This window comes from Indicator indicator, chromosome 35 (genome assembly GCF_027791375.1).
Source record: "Indicator indicator isolate 239-I01 chromosome 35, UM_Iind_1.1, whole genome shotgun sequence".
Classification (NCBI taxonomy): domain Eukaryota; kingdom Metazoa; phylum Chordata; class Aves; order Piciformes; family Indicatoridae; genus Indicator; species Indicator indicator.
The window spans coordinates 6,614,733-6,634,375 of record NC_072044.1 but is presented as its reverse complement, the minus strand read 5'-3'; the positions used below and the strand labels follow the sequence as shown (position 1 = coordinate 6,634,375).

The 19,643-nt window shown below is 57.8% G+C and overlaps 1 protein-coding gene across 1 annotated transcript; it reads right to left on the bottom strand.

The window, feature by feature from the left end:
• Window positions 1-8,448: 8,448 nt before the first annotated feature.
• On the bottom strand, window positions 8,449-18,440 carry BAK1 (BCL2 antagonist/killer 1). The gene is made up of 5 exons (XM_054395935.1): window positions 18,353-18,440; window positions 11,826-11,964; window positions 11,607-11,750; window positions 8,923-9,103; window positions 8,449-8,629 (listed from the first exon to the last, which is right to left on the bottom strand). Exons 1-5 carry the CDS (start codon window positions 18,438-18,440, stop codon window positions 8,525-8,527), a joined length of 657 nt encoding a protein of 218 aa, XP_054251910.1. The 3' UTR covers window positions 8,449-8,524.
• Window positions 18,441-19,643: the final 1,203 nt, after the last annotated feature.

Below are 19,643 nucleotides of genomic sequence, written 5' to 3'. Positions count from 1 at the left end.
TGCATGGACACCCAGGCACAAAGCCTTGTGCATGGCCCAGGCCTCCTCACCTGCCCTGAGCACACCCCGAGGGAGGGAAGAGCCTTCAGCACCCTGGGCAGGCTTCCTCCAGCCCCATCTTGGTTTTCCTCTTACCACAGGTTGGTGTCTCAATATTTCTGCTTCCCATCACTGCACAGCAGCACAGTCCTGGCCCTCCCCTCTGTACCATGCCCTGGTGTGCTCCTGGTGATGGAGGTCAGGTCCTTGCTGGCTCTCAGCTCCCTGCCCTTTGGGGAGTCCTGGTGGCAGAGCAGGCACTGGGGGGACACCTTGAGTTCCACAACTCTGTTTGCCTCTTCTTAGCAACCTTTGCAGGTTGTCCCAAGGGGGTCTGAGTCTCTGCAAGATTAATTGCTCCAATCTCAAAGCTCTGTTAACCTGAATATATGATTGCAAAGCAGAATATTTCAGCCTGCCCTGCTTCTGGAGCTGGAGGTGCCAGGGCAGCTCCTGGCATAAATCTGCAGCCAGCAGAGCTGCTGTGATTTACCTCTGCCATAAACTTCTGCTCTGCCTGCTGCTGAGGAAAGCCTGAGCCTGCTCAGCAGGCAGGCACAAAGGCTGAGGGATGGCCAGGGAGGAGTCACCATCCTCTGAGCCTCCACCCTGCCAGCTGCAGGCTGCAGAACCTTTCCATTTTCAGCCACTCAACAAAGACAACTCTCTGGGTTTGTCTCAGAGGATTATGGAGGCACAGAAGGGTTTGGGCTGGCAAAGCCCTTTGAGCTCATTCAGTCCAACCAGTCCCTAACTCTGCCAAGGCTGGGGTTAAACCCTGGCCCTCAGGACTACATCTCTGCTGCTTTGAAACACCTCCAGGGATGGGGATTCATCCATGGGGAGTCCGTACCAGGCTTGGAGAACCCTTTCAGGAAAGAAGTTTCCTCTAGTGTCCAACCTAAACCTCCCCTGGTGCAGCCTGAGGCTGTTTCCTCTCCTCCTGTCACTTGTCACTAGAGAGAAAAGGCTGCCCCCCCCCCCCGGCTCCAGCCTCCTTTCACATCTCTCTGCCCAGAGGGAGCCCCAGGTGCACCCCAGCTCCTGCTGCCACCCATGGCTGGAGCTCTGCATCCTGCAGGGCTGTTCCTGGCCAGGCATGAGCTGAAGGGGTAGGAAAGTTCCCCCATCCTTGGCACCACTGCAGGTCAGGTTGGTTGTGGCTCTGAGCAGCCTGCTCTGGTTGGAGAGTCCCTGCTGACCTCAGGGGAGCTGGGCAGGATGAGCTTGGAAGGTCTCTTCCCACCCAACCCTTTTTCTGATGCTTCCACGATGCCATTCTGCCTGCTGGGGCTTCCCCCAGCACTGCCTTCCTGTCAGGAGCAGAGCTGGGGAGGGCTGGTGGCCAGAGCTGCCTGGGGGTGATAAGCAGAGGGCAAAGCCTTGCTCTTATCTGCACCCAGAGGCTGCTGCTCAGCCACCAGCAGCAGCAGTTCTGAGGGACACCTCCCACCCCTGGGGGTCGATTGCTGTGGGGCCAGCAGAGGGCTGCAAGCCCTCAGCCCCTCAGAGGGTCAGAGAGTGCACTGCTGCAGGGGTGCTCAGCTGCATTTCCCCAGCCAGCAGCTGCTCCAGGGGGTGCCACGGATGGGCATGGAGCAGGAGCAGCCCTGCCTGCAGGCAGCAGCAGGAGCAGCCTGGAGCTGCTTCAAAGGCAAGGCTCAAAGTGTGAACAAGATGCAGGGGGTCAGAACTTTGCTGTCTTTCTGGGGCTGCCTTTTCCTCAGCCAGCTGCTCAAAACGACTCAGTGCTTCTTAGAGAGCTGCCCTGGCAGAGCCTTGCTGCCTGCTGCCTTGCTGGTGGGGCTGCTTCACTGGCCAGGAGGTGCAGCTGAGCCATGCTCATTGCACTGCCATGGTTTAGCCACAGATTTCTGCCTGATCACAAGGTAAGAAGGGCTATGAAACATCTCCTGCTGCTTGTGCTGCTGCCCTGGGGCTCAGAGTGTCAGCTGAGACATGGAGACCTCATCCAGTTTCAGCCTTCTGACCTTTGGTGCAGGTTCTGCAGAGTGAGTGTAGGACAGCCCCAGGTGTAAATCCCCCCAGAGGAGCACACTCAGCACATGGCAAATGCCAGGGCTCTGCCCTGCACTGTCCTGGTGACCAGGCTGAGGGGCAGAGGCTTGGGTCAAGCAAATGTGAGGGTGCCTGGCGAGCCCTGAGCTGGAAGTGCCACTCTTGTAAAGGCAGTGCCAGGCTCTGGTCTCCTTCAAGGCCTGGTGTAAGCAGGAAATTGGATTTGTTGCTTGCTTTGTGCTGACTCAGCTCTTCTATCTCTAATGGGGGAGGTCCTCCCTTCACAGAGACCCTTCCAAGGGCACTGCAGAATTCCCCACAGCCCTCTGCTGACCAGGGGATGTCTAACTGGGATATTGGACATGGAATTGCTCTGCCAGAGCTCCTGATGCCTGCACAGACTCCAGCTCTGGTCTGGCTGCCAGGGGAGCAGAGCAGAGCCCAGCTCAGATGAGGCAGAGCAGTCAAAATTCTTTAGAGTGAGGGTGGGGAGACACTGGCACAGGTTGCCCAGGGAGGCTGTGGCTGCCTGGAGGTGTTCAGCACCAGGCTGGATGAGGCCTTGAGCAGCCTGGGCTGGTGGAAGATGTCCCTGCCCATGGCAGGGGGCTGGAACTGGATGAGCTTTGAGGTCCCTCCCAACCCAACCCACTCTGTGGTTCTGTGATCTGAGAATAAGGAACCAGCTGGAGAAGACTCCACATGCGTGGGTTGCCAGCTCACAGGGTGGAGGAATCCAGTGGCTTTCTGAACTCTTTGCTGCCAGCTCTCCTGGCAGCTCTGCCACCAAGGCACTCCTGCTGCTGGAGGGGCTGGTGCCAGGTCCTGCCAGCCCTGGGGCTTTGCTGCTGCAGGTGTTCCCCTCCCAGCAGGGAGATCCAAGCCTGCTGCCTTTGGCTCCTTTGGGTGCAGCCAGGTCCTGTGTGGCACCCCAGGAAGCAGCACCTGCAATGCTGGGTGAGGTGAATGGACCTGCAGGAGCCCTGGGAGGGAGTCTGCCCCTGCCATGGCACTGCCAGCCTGCTGAGCCTGAGCCAGGGGCTGGCAGGCTTCATGCCAGAAGAAGGAAACCTGCCTGGGAGCAAAGGATTTTAACTTCAAAACTGAAGATGCTATCCCCAGAGTGGCTGCCCAGCTCCTGCCCACTCTCCTTCCACAGCCTGCAGCTTAGCTGCAGACCCTCCACTGCCACAGCCCCCTGGCTGCTCCTGCCCTGCCCCACTTGGAGGCAACAAGGCTCCTGTCTCCAGTTCTGGAGTGCTACCAGAGCTGAGTCCTGCTTTAAGGAGAGCTCTGATCCAATGGCCAAAGGCAAATACTCCAACAGCAGTGCCCTTAATTTTTATGTGAAACTTAATTAGGAGGGAGCTCTGGTTTTGGGGCAGGACACAAAGTGGATTACAGGAGCAGGTGGCTCTTTAATTAGGGTCATTCATCTTTTGGTGATGTTCAACCTTTCCTTGCAGGGAGAGGCAGTGGCAGCTGGGGACAGAGCCACAGCAGCCTCTGTGTGTGTGCAGTGCAGCTCAGCCAAGTCCCTGCAAGGCTTAGTGCCTGAGAATGCTCTCTGAGCACTGGGAATGCTCTCTGAGCACTGGGATTGTTCTCTTGAGCACTGGGAATGCTCTCTTGGGCACTGGGATTGTTCTCTTGAACACTGGGAATGCTCTCTGAGCACTGGGATTGTTCTCTTGAGCACTGGGAATGCTCTCTTGAGCACTGGGATTGTTCTCTTGAGCACTGGGAATGCTCTCTTGGGCACTGGGATTGTTCTCTTGAGCACTGGGAATGCTCTCTGAGCACTGGGATTGTTCTCTTGAGCACTGGGAATGCTCTCTTGGGCACTGGGATTGTTCTCTTGAGCACTGGGAATGCTCTCTTGAGCACTGGGATTGTTCTCTTGAGCACTGGGAATGCTCTCTTGGGCACTGGGATTGTTCTCTTGAGCACTGGGAATGCTCTCTTGAGCACTGGGATTGTTCTCTTGAGCACTGGGAATGCTCTCTTGGGCACTGGGATTGTTCTCTTGAACACTGGGAATGCTCTCTTGAGCACTGGGATTGTTCTCTTGAGCACTGGGAATGCTCTCTTGGGCACTGGGATTGTTCTCTTGAACACTGGGAATGCTCTCTGAGCACTGGGATTGTTCTCTTGAGCACTGGGAATGCTCTCTTGAGCACTGGGATTGTTCTCTTGAGCACTGGGAATGTTCTTGTCTTGCTTGAATCCCACTGCATGATCCCAAAGAACCAACTGGCAGCTCTGTCATCAGCTATTCATAGAGCCCAGGAGCCAGAGGGTAAATATTTATTTGGATTCTGAGGCTTAATCTGCTCCTGGCTGATTGTGTGGAAAGCCTGAGCCCCCCTCCCCTTGCAGCAGGTTGTAACCAGAGCCAGCAGCTCCTCTCCTCCTCCCAGACACATCCCCCAGGCTTTATTCTGCAGCAAATGGGCAGGGCCTGGGTTCAGACCCTGCAGCACCTTCTGCTCCCAGCCCATCAAGGGCTGCACCTGAGAGCTGCCTAAAGCACCCTGCAAAGGAAGCCCAGAAGCACAACCATGGGATGGGTTTGGGTGGAAGAGATCTCTAAGGTCATCAACCCAGCACTGCCAGGGCACCACTGAACCATGGCCCTCAGCACCACATCGCCACTGGGAGATGAGACCAACCCCCACCTGGCTCCAGCCTCCTTCCAGGGAGCTGTGGAGAGTGAGGAGGAGTCCAGCTTCTGGAAGGAAACCCTCAGCACAGCCAGGGAAGGAGTTTGCACTGCAAGTGGCACTTTTGTTCTCACAGGGACATATTCCATCATTTCAAACCAGGATGTTTGTGAAAGCAAAGGGGTTTAGATGGAAACAACCTCCCCATGCCCCACACAGCTCTCCTCTGCTGCCCTTTGATGGTGACCTGCACTGGGCAGTGCCTGGCCCACAGGCACAGCTCCTTCCCCTCCTCCCTGCTGCTGCTGGGACTGCTGTGGTCTTCCAGAATCACAGAATCATTAAAGCTGGAAAAGACCTTGAAGGTCCAACCATGAACCATCTTCCTCTCTTCCTCCCTCTGGAAAGAAAAGCTGTGGGCCAAATGCTTGCCCTCCAGAGTCAGTGCAAAGCTTTACTGCTCCATCCTGTGCCCTGTCCCCTCCTGCAGTGCTGGGGTGGGCCTGGGGCTTCCTGGAGAGAGGGGAAGGAGCTGAGTGGAGCACCAGGCAGGCTGAGACAGTGAGAAAGGCAAGGAAGGAGCAGAGGAGTAGTGACAGTGTGGGCTCAAGTGCAGGTGTAAACCCCAGCACAGGAGCTCCACAGGAGGCTGTCACCAGCCCCAGCCAGTTCCTGGGGTCAGGGTTTGGCTCACAGCATGAGGAAAGGCCAGAGGGCAGAGGTGCTCCTGACAAGCAAACAGTGCAGGCAGATTCTTCCATCCAGCAGTAAGGAGCTGGGAGAGGTGGGAAGAGAAAATGCTCTCAGATGGATTCAGCAAATGAGACCCTTCAGACTCCCAGCCCTGTGCCATGCACCCATCACAACCTCCTGAATGGAACTCTTCTGCCCACCCCCCAAACACAGATGGCTCTGCTTGAACCAAGAGGTTTGTGCCTGCACATCTCCCTGTGCTGCCTTCCCTCAGCAGCTCTCCTGGGGCAGGCTCCTGCACAAAGAAATCCTCCCCCCAGTGGTGGATGGCACTGGAGCCCTGCTTTGCTCCAGCTCCTCTTGGAAAGGTTCCCTCTGCCCTGCAGCTAAGGCAGGACCATGAAGCTGAGGAATGGTCTTCATCTCGAGGCTGCTGGCCATGCAGCTGGGTCTGGCTTGCAAGGGGAAATGCTTGGTGTGGAAGGTGAGAATCAGTCCCAAGCAGCACAGCTCTTGGTATGAGCAGAGCTCTCTGCAGCCTGCTAGAGTTCTTGGAGTGTGGAGGGGAAGGAGTGAACAGAAGCTGATGTTCTGCTCCCCTCCCAAGGTCCCCTGGAAAGGTCCTGCTGGGGACACAACCAAGGCAGAGGAGTGGCCTGGAGGTATACCAGAATGGAGCTGATGAAAAGGAAACCCTCAGAAGTTCATTTACACTGTGGCCAGAAGGCTCCAGGGTGGTGCTGTGACCCAGAAGAGAGGGTGAGGAGTGGGGATGGGAACCCTCAGGGAATGCCAAGCTGGTCAGACTGGCTGACACCAAAGGGTCTGGAGATCAGGAGGGACTCTCCTCAGTGACATGATGGCAGGCTCAGGAGGTGACATGATGGCAAATGAAGTTGTGTGGATAAAGGCAGAGACCACAGGGAGGGGACAGAGGAGCTAAAGGGACACTTCAGCTGCTTGGAGACAGGCAGCACAGCCACAAAACCTGAGTGTGGAGCATCCCCTGGAGATCTGTGCTGCTCAGCACAGGCAGGACAGGCAAAGCAATGAAACCACAGACCTGGAGCAGAGGAAAAGTCCAGCAAATATTTTAATGCTTGTCTGTGAAGCACAGCCCAGGGCACCTCAGAATAAAGAGGGCAAAGGACAAGCTCAGGAGGACCCTGACCTGGGCAAGAGCTGCAGGGTTTGCTGTGTGTGAGGAGAGGCAGGGGCATGAGGGATGTGCTGGGAGAAGGTCCTGCTAAGCCTCTGCAGCTGTGAGGAGCAAGGCTGTGGGGGTGTCCTGCCTGAGTGCTGGGCCAGGACATGCAGCAGGCAGCTTACACTGCAGCAAGGGATGGGAACTGAGGAGGCAAAAGTCCACCTGAAGGTGAAGATTAAGGTAGGACCTGGTGATATGGGGAGGCAATACTGGAGGGGTTCACAACCAGCTCAGACAGGTGCCAGGAACACCTCAGCCAGAGCAGGGCAGAGGGGCTGCTCCCAGGGGCTCTCACGGTGCCACCACAGCTGGTGGCACCAGGCAAGGCTGCAGGGGAGCTGGGCCCTGTCCCAGCCTGGCAATCCCCATGCTGCAGAGCTGAGTGTCAGTCGTGGTCACTCAGCCCCTTCTGTGGCAGCAACACAAAGTTCCCTGCTCCAGCCACTGTGGAGAGGCCCCAGAGGGCAGGAGGCTCAGGGGGTCAGGGCCGTGCTACTGTGGCTGCAGCTGTCCCAGCCTCCAGCCCAGAGGAAGGAGAGCAGAGGAGCACAGACACAGGAGCACTGCTCATTCCCTGCCTCTGGGGTCTCTCCAGCTCCCCCCCTGAGCTGCCTGACCTGCTCTAGATGTGTGATGCTGGGCAGGGGGAGTTTGGCTCAGACAGGGCCAGTCACAGTTTCAAGAGCTACAGAGTCACCTGAAGTGAAAAGCAGAGAGCTGAACCCTGTGGGCCACGCTGGGAGGCTCTGCCTGGTTTGGAAAGAGATTTGGGATGGGAGTGTGGAGCCTCCTTCCCTCCCTCCCTTCCCCCAGAATGCTGCTGGAGCATCAGTCATGGAAGGAACCAGGTCAAGGCACTTCCCCAAGGCACTGAGCCCAGAAGGGGCTGGGCTCTGCTCTCTGGGCAGCTCCAAAACTCTGCAGCCCTAGGCTTAGCCAGGGTGTGCCAGCACCATCCTGCCCTGCTGAGCCTGGAAGGCAAAGCCCCCCATGAGCTCCAGTGCCTCCCACCTAGAGCAAGGGAGACCAACTGGCCACAAATGTGCTGCTCTGCTGGCAGCATCCAGCTCTGCTGCCTGGAAGCCCCCAGCAGAAGTGGGGGGAGGGAGGGCAGGAAGGTGCCTGCAGCCACCACTGCTTTGTAGTGTTTGGAAACCTGCTGCTGCTTCCTTGGTCTGCCACAAGAGCCCTGGAGCTCATGGAGGGCAGTGGGGCTGCATCAGCCATGAAGGGCTGCAGGTCTCCAGGTTCAGGCTGTGGCAGGGCAGCCTGGCAGTGCTGCCCAGTGTGGGCAGAGGCTGTCAGAGGGCAGGGGCTGCCAGAGGGTTTCATTACAACAGGGTCAGGATTCTTCTTAAAAGGAAGGAGGAGGCTCAAGTACTTAGGCTCAGGAACAGAGGGAGGTGAAAGCCAGCCCCACACAGGCTGGTGCTGGCCCCTCCAGACCACAGCTGCAGCAGCCAGGGCTGCAATCCCTCTTCAGATGTGGTCATGGTCTAGGCTAGAGCCATGAGCAAGTGGGGAGCTCTGCACCTCCCTGGGGAGTGGACAGGACCCCCACACACATTATCACAACAAGTTTGTTCCTTCAGATGTTTGGTTCCAGAGCAACCTGCTCTGGCTTGCTGCTGGCTGCTGGGAGTGTCACAGCCCTGCTGTCCCCAGCAGCTAAGGCATAAAACAGACAAAGTTGAACCTTCTCCCACACTGCTGCTCTCCATAGCTCCTGGTGGTGTCTGTGTAGATGGCAGAGACTCTGGGCCTTGTGGTGGGATGGTCACAGGTCCAAGCTGTGCTCTCTCTCTCAGAGGTTCCTTGAGCCTTCTCTCTCTTGGGAAGTGTCAATGGAGAGCAGAGATCTGAGAGCTTGGCCAGACCCCCCCAGCCTCTGCCTACACCTCAGTCAGGGCCTGAAGAAGCGTCGTACCACCAGCTGCCCCACCAGCACCAGGACCACCACCACCAGCATGTAGTTCACGTAAACATTGTCCAGCTTGAGCGCAGCCACCTGGCAGGAGACACAGAACAACCTCAGCACAGTTAGACCTGCGGGGGCCAGGCTGGCCCAGCTGACCCCCACCCACCTCAGCACCATGGTGCCCCAGCTGCACCTTCCACGGGCTAGGCCTCCCCTGCCACAGAACCACAGAATCATCAGGGCTGGAAGGGACCTCAAGGCTCATCCAGTTCCAACGCCCCTGCACGGGCAGGGACACCTCCCATCAGATCAGGTTGCTCAGAGCTTCATCCAGCCCGGCCTTAAAAACCCTCCAGGCCCCAGACGCCCTCCCCGCGGCTCACCCATCCTCCCTGCTGGGCGATCCACCGGGCGATGTGGTTGTGCAGCATGAACTCGGCCACGTATCTGGCGATGCGGCGCAGGAAGCCGGGGATGCCCTGCTGGTACACGTGCAGCGCCATGCGGTACCCGAAGCCCAGCAGCGCCACCACGCGGCCCCAGTTGATGCCGCTCTCGAACAAGCTGCAAGGAAGCCAGCGCCGGGTGAGAGCTCAGCTCTGCTCCCGAGCCCCGGGGCTCAGAGCATGGAATCAGGGAATTGTCAGGGCTGGAAGGGACCTCAAGGCTCAGCCAGTTCCAGCCCCCTGCCATGGGCAGGGACACCTCACACCAGAGCAGGTTGCTCAGAGCCTCCTCCAGCCTGGCCTTACACAGCTCCAGGGGTGAGGCTTCCACCACCTCCCTGGGCAACCTGTTCCAGTCTCTCACCACCCTCATGGGGAAGAACTTCTTCCTAACATCCAAACTGAATCTTCCTGTATCTACTTTTTTTCCATCCCCCCAGTCCTATCACTCCCTGACACCCTACAAAGTCCCTCCCCAGCTTTCTTGGAGCCCCCTTCAGATACTGGAAGGCCACAAGAAGGTCTCCTCAGAGCCTTCTCCTCTCCAGACTGAAAGCTGTGCTGGGCCCTGGGATGTATCCTAGAGTCATTTTGCTTTGCTTGGGAAAGGTCTCTGAGGTCACCCTTCAGTGCTGGGTTGGAGGTGGGACTGGATGATCTTTGAGGTCTCTTCCAAAGGGATGTTTGCTGGGATGCTGTGGTCACAGAGCCCAGCTGGCAGCCCAAGATCACCATGGCCATGACAGCCACCTGGTTGTACAGTCATGGTCACTCTGTGGCTGAGTGGCACTTTGGGCCACCCACAAGCACAGAAAGGTTTGGGTTGGAAAAGGCCTCTGAGATCATCCAGTCCAGCCATCAGCCCAGCACCAGCATGACCACAAAAGCATCTCCCCAAGTGCCATGGCCACAGGTTTCCTGAACACCACCAGGGAGGGAGCATCCACAACCTCCCTGGGCAGCCTGTCCCAGTGTCTCAACACCCTCCCTGTAAATGGCTGTTGCTGACCTGCCACCATCCTGCCCTTCCCTCAAGTCTCCATCCCAGTGCAGGCCACAGCAGCTACCTGCAGCTCCTGGGTTTTCATGGCCAGTGAAGGAGGTAAGCTGGAACTGGCGGTGGTCTAAGCTGTCCTTAGGCTGCAGCAAGGTCAGTAGCTGCTACACAGACAGCCAAGAGCAGGAACCACCACCCAAAGCATCCCTGACTTGTGCAGTCACACCGGAGTCCAGGAATTTTAACTCTAAGGACATCAGAGCAGGATTTTTCCTTTTCCTGCACAGACAAATCCCTCCAAGACCAAACCCTGCTCTTTCCTCAGACTGATGCTCCCAAGGGCTGCAGGAGCTTCAGGAGGTCCCTACTCAACACCTGCTGCTCCAGGGTTTGGTTGCTCTAGGTGAGTTTGGCACTGATTCATCTAGACCAGGCTTTGGAGGTGTTTTTTCCTGGTTTCCAGCAAGGCAAGCAAGGAGGCAAGAAAGGAAAGAAATGAGGACAGCAGACTCAGGCCCTGCATTTCATCCTGGTGGCCCTGCACAAAGGGAACTGTCTCCTCTGCAGAGCCTTGGCACGGAGCTGTCACCACACAGGTGACAGAGGGAGAAGGGAGTTAGAGCCTGGGAGGGAAGAGCAGGAGACAGGCAGCAGGAGGAGAGGCAGAGAGGTTGATTTACCTGCTCGCGGCGAGCTACCCGCCCCAGGCTGGTGAGGAGAGCCCAGCGTGGCTTCCCGAGGACAGGGGAGCAGCAGGGGACAGAAGAGAGGCAGTTAGACAACAAACACTGAGCAGAGGCATGGGGCTGTGCCGGGAGCAATGGGAGCCTGGCAACTAGAGCCCCCAGCTTCTCTCCTGGCTCTGCCAGAGGTCTTCTGCTTGACCCTGGGCAAACCAAGTGCCTTGGTTTGCCTCCAGACACAGAGGGGTGGCTGAACCCCTTCATGGCCACCTCCATCCAAGCCTGCACCTCAGGCAATCAGGGCCATAGGTTGTCCAGGTCTTTGTTTTCACTCTTCACCCTGCTTCTATGCTTTGAGTGGGAGAGTGTCACCTGCAGGAGATAGCTGCAGGCTCTGGAAGCCTGTGGAGCATCCCCAGCCTGAGTGGCTCCAGTCCTGTTCTGAGGGGACCATGCCAGGGACAGCCTGCAGCTGTGTTTGCTTTGTGCCTCTGAGAGCCTGACCCATTAGGACTTCTCAGCCACCAGGCAAGTGGCAGTGGGACCAGCAGCAGGTCTGCCTCGGTCCAGGGCTGGTCATATCCCTGAAGGGGAGCTGGGACATTCACTTGGCAGCTGGTGCCCAGGCCACGCTTCCCAGGCACATCTCCCAGACTGCCTGAGCCCAGCCTGCTTGTGCAGGGGCTGTGAGATGATTGTCAGGTGAAGGTTGTCCAAACACTGTGCAGGAGGAAGAGGAGACAGGCAAGAAACACAGGAACCATCCCAGGGAGCTTGCTGGGAACTCAGCCCAGGGACAGAGGCGAAGCTTGGATGGACACAGCTGGGGAGGCAGCCGCCCCAGGCTGGGGTTTAACCAAGTGCATCGCACCCCACCTGCCCTTTCCTCCCCTGTCCTCCTCCAGGAGGAGGCACCCAGCTAAGGCAGCTGCTGGGCTTACCTGGAGGCTATCTTGGTGAAGTACTCATAGGCATTGTCCTTGTTGGGCTGCAGGGACTTCAGCATGCAGCGGAACTCTTCGTCGTAGCGCTCATTGATGTCATCCCCGATGATGGCCAAGCGCCTCCCCACCTGGCTCCCCGTGCTGCCCAGGGGACAGGGCAGTCAGCCTGGGGGGGTCTGGGATGGAGCCTGGCTTGGGATGGGGGCAGAGCCTTACCTGGAGACCTCCTCCTGCTGGAACTCCTCAATCTCAGGGTCCAGGGGCACCTCCTCCCCTCCCTCCTCCCTCTCCTGCCGGTAGCGGTAGAAGGCATAGCTCCGGAACACCTCCTCCGTCTCCTCCACCACCTGGGTTTCTGAGGGACAGCAGGAAAGACAGTCACAGGGAGGAGCAGAGAATGGTTTGGGTTGGGAGGCACCTCCAGAGGTCATCCAGTCCCAATCCCTGCAGTGAGCACGGACACCTTCCCCCTTTTTCATGCTGGTAAGAGACCACTCCCTGGTTTGCAGCCTGAATTCATCCTGTCTGTACCAACACTGCATTAGCAGGCACCCAACAGAAATTCCTCCTCAGAGGAGCAAGTCTGAGGCCACTCTTCAGTCTTAGGGGCACAGACCTACGTTCTGAGCCCACCTTTGGCAGGAGGCAGCTGCAGGACTGCCACAACACAAACCAGATGCTCCTCTGCTCCTGCCTGGCACCTCTCCCTTACCCCTCCATAAGGGCATTGCTCAGCACAAACCACTGCAAGAATCTCAGCTCCAAACCCAGATTGGAGGCAAAGCTCAGGCTGGTGCTGCCCATCAAGCCTCACTCTTTATCAGTGTCACCAAGCATCAGGCCCTGGCAGGGCACAGCAGGGAGGTGGGGAGCCAGAGTCATTCCTTGGTGGTTCCTTCACACATGGCTGCTCTCACCTACACCCAGCAGCCTGGCAGTGCCAGGGCAGGGCTGACAGCATCTGTGTGGGCTGCTGGAAGGGACATAGAGGAGAGGAGATTTTGAAGAACTTGCCAGCTTAGGGCCTGAGAAGTGACTCTGTGTCCAGAGAATGGCCACAAAGCTGGGGAAGGGTATGGAGAACAGGGCTGGGGAGGAGCAGCTGAGGGAGCTGGAGAAGAGGAAGCTGAGGGGAGACCTCATTGCTCTCTACAGCTCCCTGAGAGGAGGCTGGAGCCAGGTGGGGGTTTGGGCTCTGCTCCCAAGGAACAAATGACAGGACAAGAGGAGGTGGCCTGGAGGGGTCTCAAAGGTGTGGAGATGTGGTGCTGAGGTTAGTGGTGACCTGGCAGTGCTGGCTTCATGCTTGGACTTGATGACCTCAAGGCTCTTTTCCACCCAAAACCATTCAGTGATCCCCTGACTCCCCATCCTGTGCTTAAAGCAGCAAGCAGCCTGGAAAGGAGTCTGAAGGGAAAATCTGCTCCTGCCCCAGCACTGCCCCAGCACTGCCAGGGTGCAGGAGCAGATCCCCAGCCCTCTGCTTTACTGCCAGAGACCTGTGGCAGCAATAAACTCACTGCCCAGGCAGGGGGGGAGCCAGGGCTGGTTTTGGAGTGAGCTGAGGCTGGGCTCAAGCTCCTCAGCTTCCTTTCCCTGCTCTGGTAAACAAGCAGGGCCTAGCACGCCAGGCACTCAGGGCTTAGCAGGAGGAGGCCAGCCCTGCAGCAGCGTCACAGCAGCACCAAGACTGCCCAGAAACCAGCCAGGAAGAGCAACAGCCTGCAAGCTGCACCCCCACACCTGTGCCCACACTGCTCACAGAGGAGCAAGGGGCAGGACATGGGCAGGATCTGCCCCTTCTGGGGCAGGGAGCCCCTGGGGAGGTGCTTGTGTCACCATGGGCACTCTTATCACAGGCTGGGGAAAGCACCTGGCTGCTGCCTGGTTTCGGCTGGCTGGAGAAGCAACCTGGGTGACAGCACCCAGGCAGGTGGCACCCCAGGCAGGTGGCACCCCAGGCAGGTCCCCCCTGGGCTCAGGAGAGCTGCCCAGGAGGGCCCGATGGCACCATTCCCCCCAGCTGCAGGATTTGCCTGGCACAGAAATGGCAGAGATGGACCTGGAGCAGGGCAGGCCTGGGGTGGCCATCAGGAGGAAGTTCTGTACAGTGAGGGTGGTGAGACACTGGTACAGGCTGCCCAGAGAGGTGGTGGAGGCTCCATCTCTGGGGACAGTCAAGGTCAGACCTGATGTGGCCCTGAGCAACCTGATGGAGCTGGAGGGGTCCCTGCTGCCTGCAGGGGTTGGACAAGATGAGCTTTGAGTTCCTCTGGCTGGCCACAGCCACATGGCCCTAGGAGCCCCTGGGGAGATGTGCCCAGCCCTGGCCAGGGTGTGGAGAGGGCAGAGGAGCTGCCCTGGGTTACATCAAGCTGAGGCTGGGTAAATAAAGGGGAAGGGCCATGCCAAGCCCCGGGGGCTGTGCTCAGGAGGTTGTTTCCTGGCTTTCAGGACTGGGTTTATTTGGTGGCAAACAAAGCCCAGCTCAGCGTGGAGCCAGCCACAAAACGAAACTGACTGACTCACAGTTTCAGTGGGAGGCTGGGCAGAGGCTGCCAGAACAGAAGAGGAAATGAGAGCACAAAAACCTCCCCGGGTTTTAATTACCCCAGGCACTATTTTTAGCACCACCAGGGCAGCAGGACTCCAGCTTTGCCCCCCAAGTGCTAACCCACAGCACCTGCTGAGGCCATCTCTGAGGCTCTCCCACTCAAAGGAACAGGATCTGGATCAGGATTTGCTTTGTGGACTCCCAATAACCATGGAATCATGGAATGGATTGGTTGGAAGGGACCTTAAAGATCATCCAGCGCAAATTCCCCTGCCATGGGCAGGGACACCTCCCACCAGCCCAGGCTGCTCAAAGCCTAATCCAACCTGGGTTTAAACCCTCCCAGGGATAAAGCATCCACAGCCTCTCTGGACAACCCATTCCAGTACCAGCAGCAGGTTTGGAGCTCCTCTGGTGCCTTTGGGCTCCATGTGGGATCACTGGGGCTGTGTCAGGGGCTTGGGAGCTATGAACCCACACACAGCAATGGAGGACCTGCTCCACCTCTGCTTCATGTCATCCTTGGTCTCTAGCCCAGCATCTAGACCAGACCTACCCCAGCCACAGCCTGGATCCACACCATGGACAGCACTGAGCAGACCCCAGGCAGTTCCAAACATGCAAGGTCTGCACTTCTGTGCAAGAAGCTTCATTCCTCACTGCTCCATCTCCTGGGGAGCAGCTGCTCTACAGTGCAAACTGGCAGCTCTCACCCAGTTATCCATCAGCCCTTGTTTAGCCCTGCCACAGGCTCTGATTGTGACAGATGCAACCTGGCAGCATCCCTCTGGAGCTCAGGAGATGGGCAGTGACTGCACTGAGAGCTGCAGCTATTGGCACAAAGGGAGAGTCCCAGCCTGGAGAGTCCCAGCTGGCCGCAAAGGGAGCTCCAGGGAAACAAAAATAGTCTCTGGAGATTTCTACCTCAAGGGGAAGCTCAGCTCCACCTCCTGGGAGCTGCAGTTCAGGTGTGACTCTGCATCATGCTGGCACAATCCTGCACTGCTCACAGCTGGGAGCAGAGCTTTGACTCAGGGAAATGGGAAACTGCTTTCCCCAGAGGCATTTGGGGAGCACAGAGCCCTTCCCCTTCTGCTGCTGGTTCAGAGCCAGCCTCTTCCCACACAGCAGAGAACAACATTCCCCAGCAGCCTCTCTGCAGAGCTGAGGGGCAAACAGGCTTGGCTCAGGGGCAGGAATTAATCTCTCTAAGTGATCTGGTCAGTGAGGGAGATACTGAGGTCCAGATTCTGGAGAAGACTCAAGAACTCTGCTTTACCTCTCCTGTTGGTGTCCCACCAGCACACCCTGAGTTAGAGGCCTGCAGCTGGGGCTGCAGCAAGGTCTTGCTCTGGTACTTTGCTGCTCAGGCTGAAGCCTGGCCCAGATTTGCTCCCCTGCTGAAGTGGGAGGCTGTGCCCAGTGCTCAGCAGGGTGCTCAAGGTTGGGACACCTCAGCTCTGGCAGGATGTTTCCCTCTGCCCCATGAAGTTTTTCATTAAAGAGTTTTTTGGGGGCATCCTTTGCAGCCCAGAAGAAAGGAGTGAGGAGGCAATCCCAGGGCAGAGCTTTCCCAGCACAGCCATCAGGAGGACTCCTAAACAGCTGAAGCCAGACACTGGCAGGAGGTGCAGCTGAAGGGGAAGCCCAGCACTGGCTGTGTGCTGGAGCTGGGAACTGCTTGGGCACCAGAGGAGAAGACCAGGTCTGAATGGCTTCAGTTGCTGTGCAGAATGGATGAGGAGCCAGGCTTGAGCAGGCAGCTCACATCTTTCCTACTCATTTTGCAGGAGTTCTGGAGATGAAGACACACAGCTGCTCACAGATGCATGACTGAAGTCCCTCAGCAGCTATTCATCACAGGACTTGCTTCACATGCAGTGGGCAGCCCAGAGCTGAGCAGACAACTCAGGAGCAAAGCCCCAGCTCTCCAGGCATGGCACCTGAGTGCTGAAGCAGACAGCCCAGCAGGCACAGGAAGGGAGCAGTGCAGAGTGAGCCAGGGAAACACAGCGGCTGGAAGGGACCTCTGAAGATCACCTAAGCCAAGCTCCTGCTGAGGCAGGGTCACCTGGGTCAGATGGCACAGGAAGACTTCCAGATGGGCTTTGAAAGTCTGCAGACAAGGAGACTCCACAACCTCTCTGTGCAGCCTGGTCACCCTCAGAGTTCTGCTCCACAGAATCAGAGAATCTGGATTGAGCCCTTTAGGCTCATCCAACCCAACCATTCTCTAACTCTGCCCAGTCTGGTGCTCAGCCATGGCCCTCAGCACCACAGCTCTGCCTCTTTCAAACACCTCCAGGGATGGGGATTCCACCACCTCCCTGGGCAGCCTGTGCCGGGCTTTCAGAATCCTTTCAGGGAAGAAGTTTCTTCTAATGTCCAACCTATGCCTCCCCTGGTGCTACCTGAGGCCATCTCCTCTTGTCCATCACTTGTTCCTTGTGAGAAGGGCCCAACCCCCCTGGCTCCAGCCTCCTCTCAGGGAGCTGCAGAGAGCAATGAGGTCTCCCTCACCCTCCTCTTCTCCAGGCTGAACACCCCCAGCCCCCTCAGCCTCCCCTCACCAGCCCTGTTCTCCAGACCTTCCATGAGGCTTCTGCCTCAGAGGTGTGTGGAGATCCCACCTCCATTTTCCAGCTGGACCCCCTGGGTGCTGGGAAGCAGAGGGATGCCAGCACTGGCAGTCAGTGTTGGTGAGCACCCAGGAAGTGTGGCTGCTGGGCAGGCAGCTGAGAGCTCAGGGCCTGACCCTTTGGTGGGTTTCTCACAGCAGCAGCTCGTTGGCCTCAACAGGAAATCAGCAGATGGGGAAAGCTTCTGCTCTTCATTTCTCTTCACAGCCTGCAGGCTCTGGCAGGGCAGGGGCAGGGGCAGGGTGGTTGTTCTGGCAGTGCATTCAGGTAGGCTCCAGCATCACTGCTGCTCTGTGATGGAGGGAGCCTGGACAGCAGCAGAGCACAAATAACAGCAGCAGGGCCACTAAAGCAGCCTGGAGCTGGCTCTGAGCTCAGACATCAACAGTTTGGCTTAGCTCCTAATCTCCACTATTGACAAAGCTGCAGTGACTCAACCTTACACCTGCAAACAGGGTAAGAAGTGTCCCATGTGTCACAACTTTCCCTGCATTCTGTCACCTGGGACCAAACAGGAGCTGAGGCTTCCCCTGGGATCCTCCTGGCCTCACACCCAGTTTCAGCCCTCAGTGTGAGAGAGGCTGAGGCACAAGGGATGGACTCTGAACTGCTGCTGAGTGCTGGGGAGCTCCAACTCCTCACAACTGCTCTGCCTGGGCACACACAGACCTGAGCTCCTCCAGCCACTGATGTGATAAGACAGAAACCAAGAGCCCAGGTGCTGCCCAGGAGGAGTTTCCCTCTGCTTCCAACATCAGGAACCTCCTGTGCTCAGGGAAAGTAAATGCCAGCAGGCCCCAGCTGTGCATCTCCCTGCCAGCTGGGCTGAGCTGCCCCATGCCACCCAGCTGTGAATCCCAGCATGGTGTGGTTGGAAGGGACCTCTGGAGATCACCCAGCCCAAGCCCCTGCTCCAGCAGGGCACCCACAGCAGCTTGCCCAGGCTCACGGTGGTCAGGGGAGGTTTGGAAGCTCTCCAGAGGAGACTCCACAACCTCTCTGGGCAGCCTGCTCCAGGCCTCCAGCACCCTCACACCAGAGAAGTTTCTCCTCCTGTTCAGATGGACCCTCCTGGGTTGCAGTTTGTGCCCAGTGCCCCTTGCCCTGTCTCTGGGCACCACTGAGCAAAGCCTGGTCCCAGCCTCTTGCCCCTCACCCTTTAGCTCTTGCTGAGCATTGCTCAGATCGTCTCTGGGGCTGCTCTTCTCCAGACTCTCAGCCCCAGGGCTCTCAGCCTCTGCTCCTCACAGAGCTGCTCCAGGCACTTCAGCATCTTTGTGGAGCCTCCACTGGACTCTCTCCAGCAGTTCCCAGTGTCAGCCTCAGCCTTCTTGCACACAGCTGCCAGTGTGCCCCAGCCCAGCAGCTGCCTTCATGCCCCCTTGCTGCACTAATCCCATGCCAAGCAGCTCCTCAGACCAGTCTGGCTCAGCACAGCTCTGTGATTTGTTGTCCCAGCCTTGCACAGGGCCCTGGGGGTATGCAAACCTCTCCTGTCAGACACAGCAGCATTGGGAATGCTTCCCCTGCACATCCCAGCAGCCTTTTACCTGAGTTGAGCTCCTGTGCCCGCCGGTGCCTGGCACTGCCCTGGCGTCCCTGTGCCCCGGGTGGGTCACCCTCGCTCCCTGAGGCCATTGCAGAGAGCTGCTTGGCAATATCAGCTTCACCTGGAAGGATGAGAGCCTGTCAGTGACCTGGGTTATGAGCAGCCAGTGAGGACCCTCCCAGCCCCTTGTTCCCTCAGCCACCTCTCTCCCTGCAGCCTTTGGCAGCAGCAGTGCTGCCTGCTTTTATCTGTGCCAGCAGCCTGGCTCCTCCCTCTTTCCCGCCTGTTTTCCTGGTTCTTGGCCAAGCCAGGAAGCCTTGGTTGGGTTTCTCCTCTTCTTGACTCCTCTCAGTACCATATTTGCAGATGGCTGTGTCACAAGAGGGAAGTTACCAACTTCCTACCCCACTTCACCACCTCCCCACCCTTGCCAGCTCTCCTCTGCCCCACTGGCTGAGTGCTGTGGGCTGCACCAGCCCAGCCCAAGCACCTGCACTGGCTCCATGCTGGGATGGAGCCCAAAGGGCTCCTCAGCTCCCTGGCTGCACCCAGAACATGTCTGGGAGCTGAGCTGCGACCCTGACCTGCAGCCATGATGGCTCAGAGTGTGGGCAGCAGCTGCACCCAAAGGCCTGAGAGGTCTTTCCCAACCTTACCAAATCCATGGCTCTACAAGAGCAAAGCAAAGCACAACCTCCCCAAGCTGCTGCAGCTCCTGTGGTGCTGATCTCTTCTGGCAAGCACCTTCCTTCCACTTGTTTTCTACAGCTCCTACCAGAGATGAGCTCTCAGTTTCCTCTACCCAGAGGCTCTAATCCCTTTGTTCTTTATGTTTGGTACCCTGAGCTCCTCTCAGAACACGCAAATTACATGAGAACAAAATGCAGAGCTCCTGAGCTTTACAGGTGCCCTAACCCCAGATCTGGAGCTCTCACCCAGCTCCTTTGTTCCTGTGCTTGTGGCACTGAGCTCTCCGCTGGGTTCTGCAGGGAAGGAAGGGAGCCCATGCAGCTACCATCAGGGTTAGAGGAGATGACAGCTCCCTCGCTGCTCTGTGGCAGGCCAGCACATGCTCCCTGGCCAGGCTTCCCCAGGGCTAGGCTGCTGGAGGTTCTGGTTTGCAGCAGGTCTACACTGCTGGAGACACCAGCAAGACCCAGAGGTTCCAACTGCATTTGGGGCAAGAGCCATGGACAGCCCAGCAGCTGCTGCAAGAGGAGGAGGGCCACACGTGGGCCAAGCTTGCAGCCTCCCAGTGAAGAGTATTCAGAATTAAAGCCACTCTGAGGCCA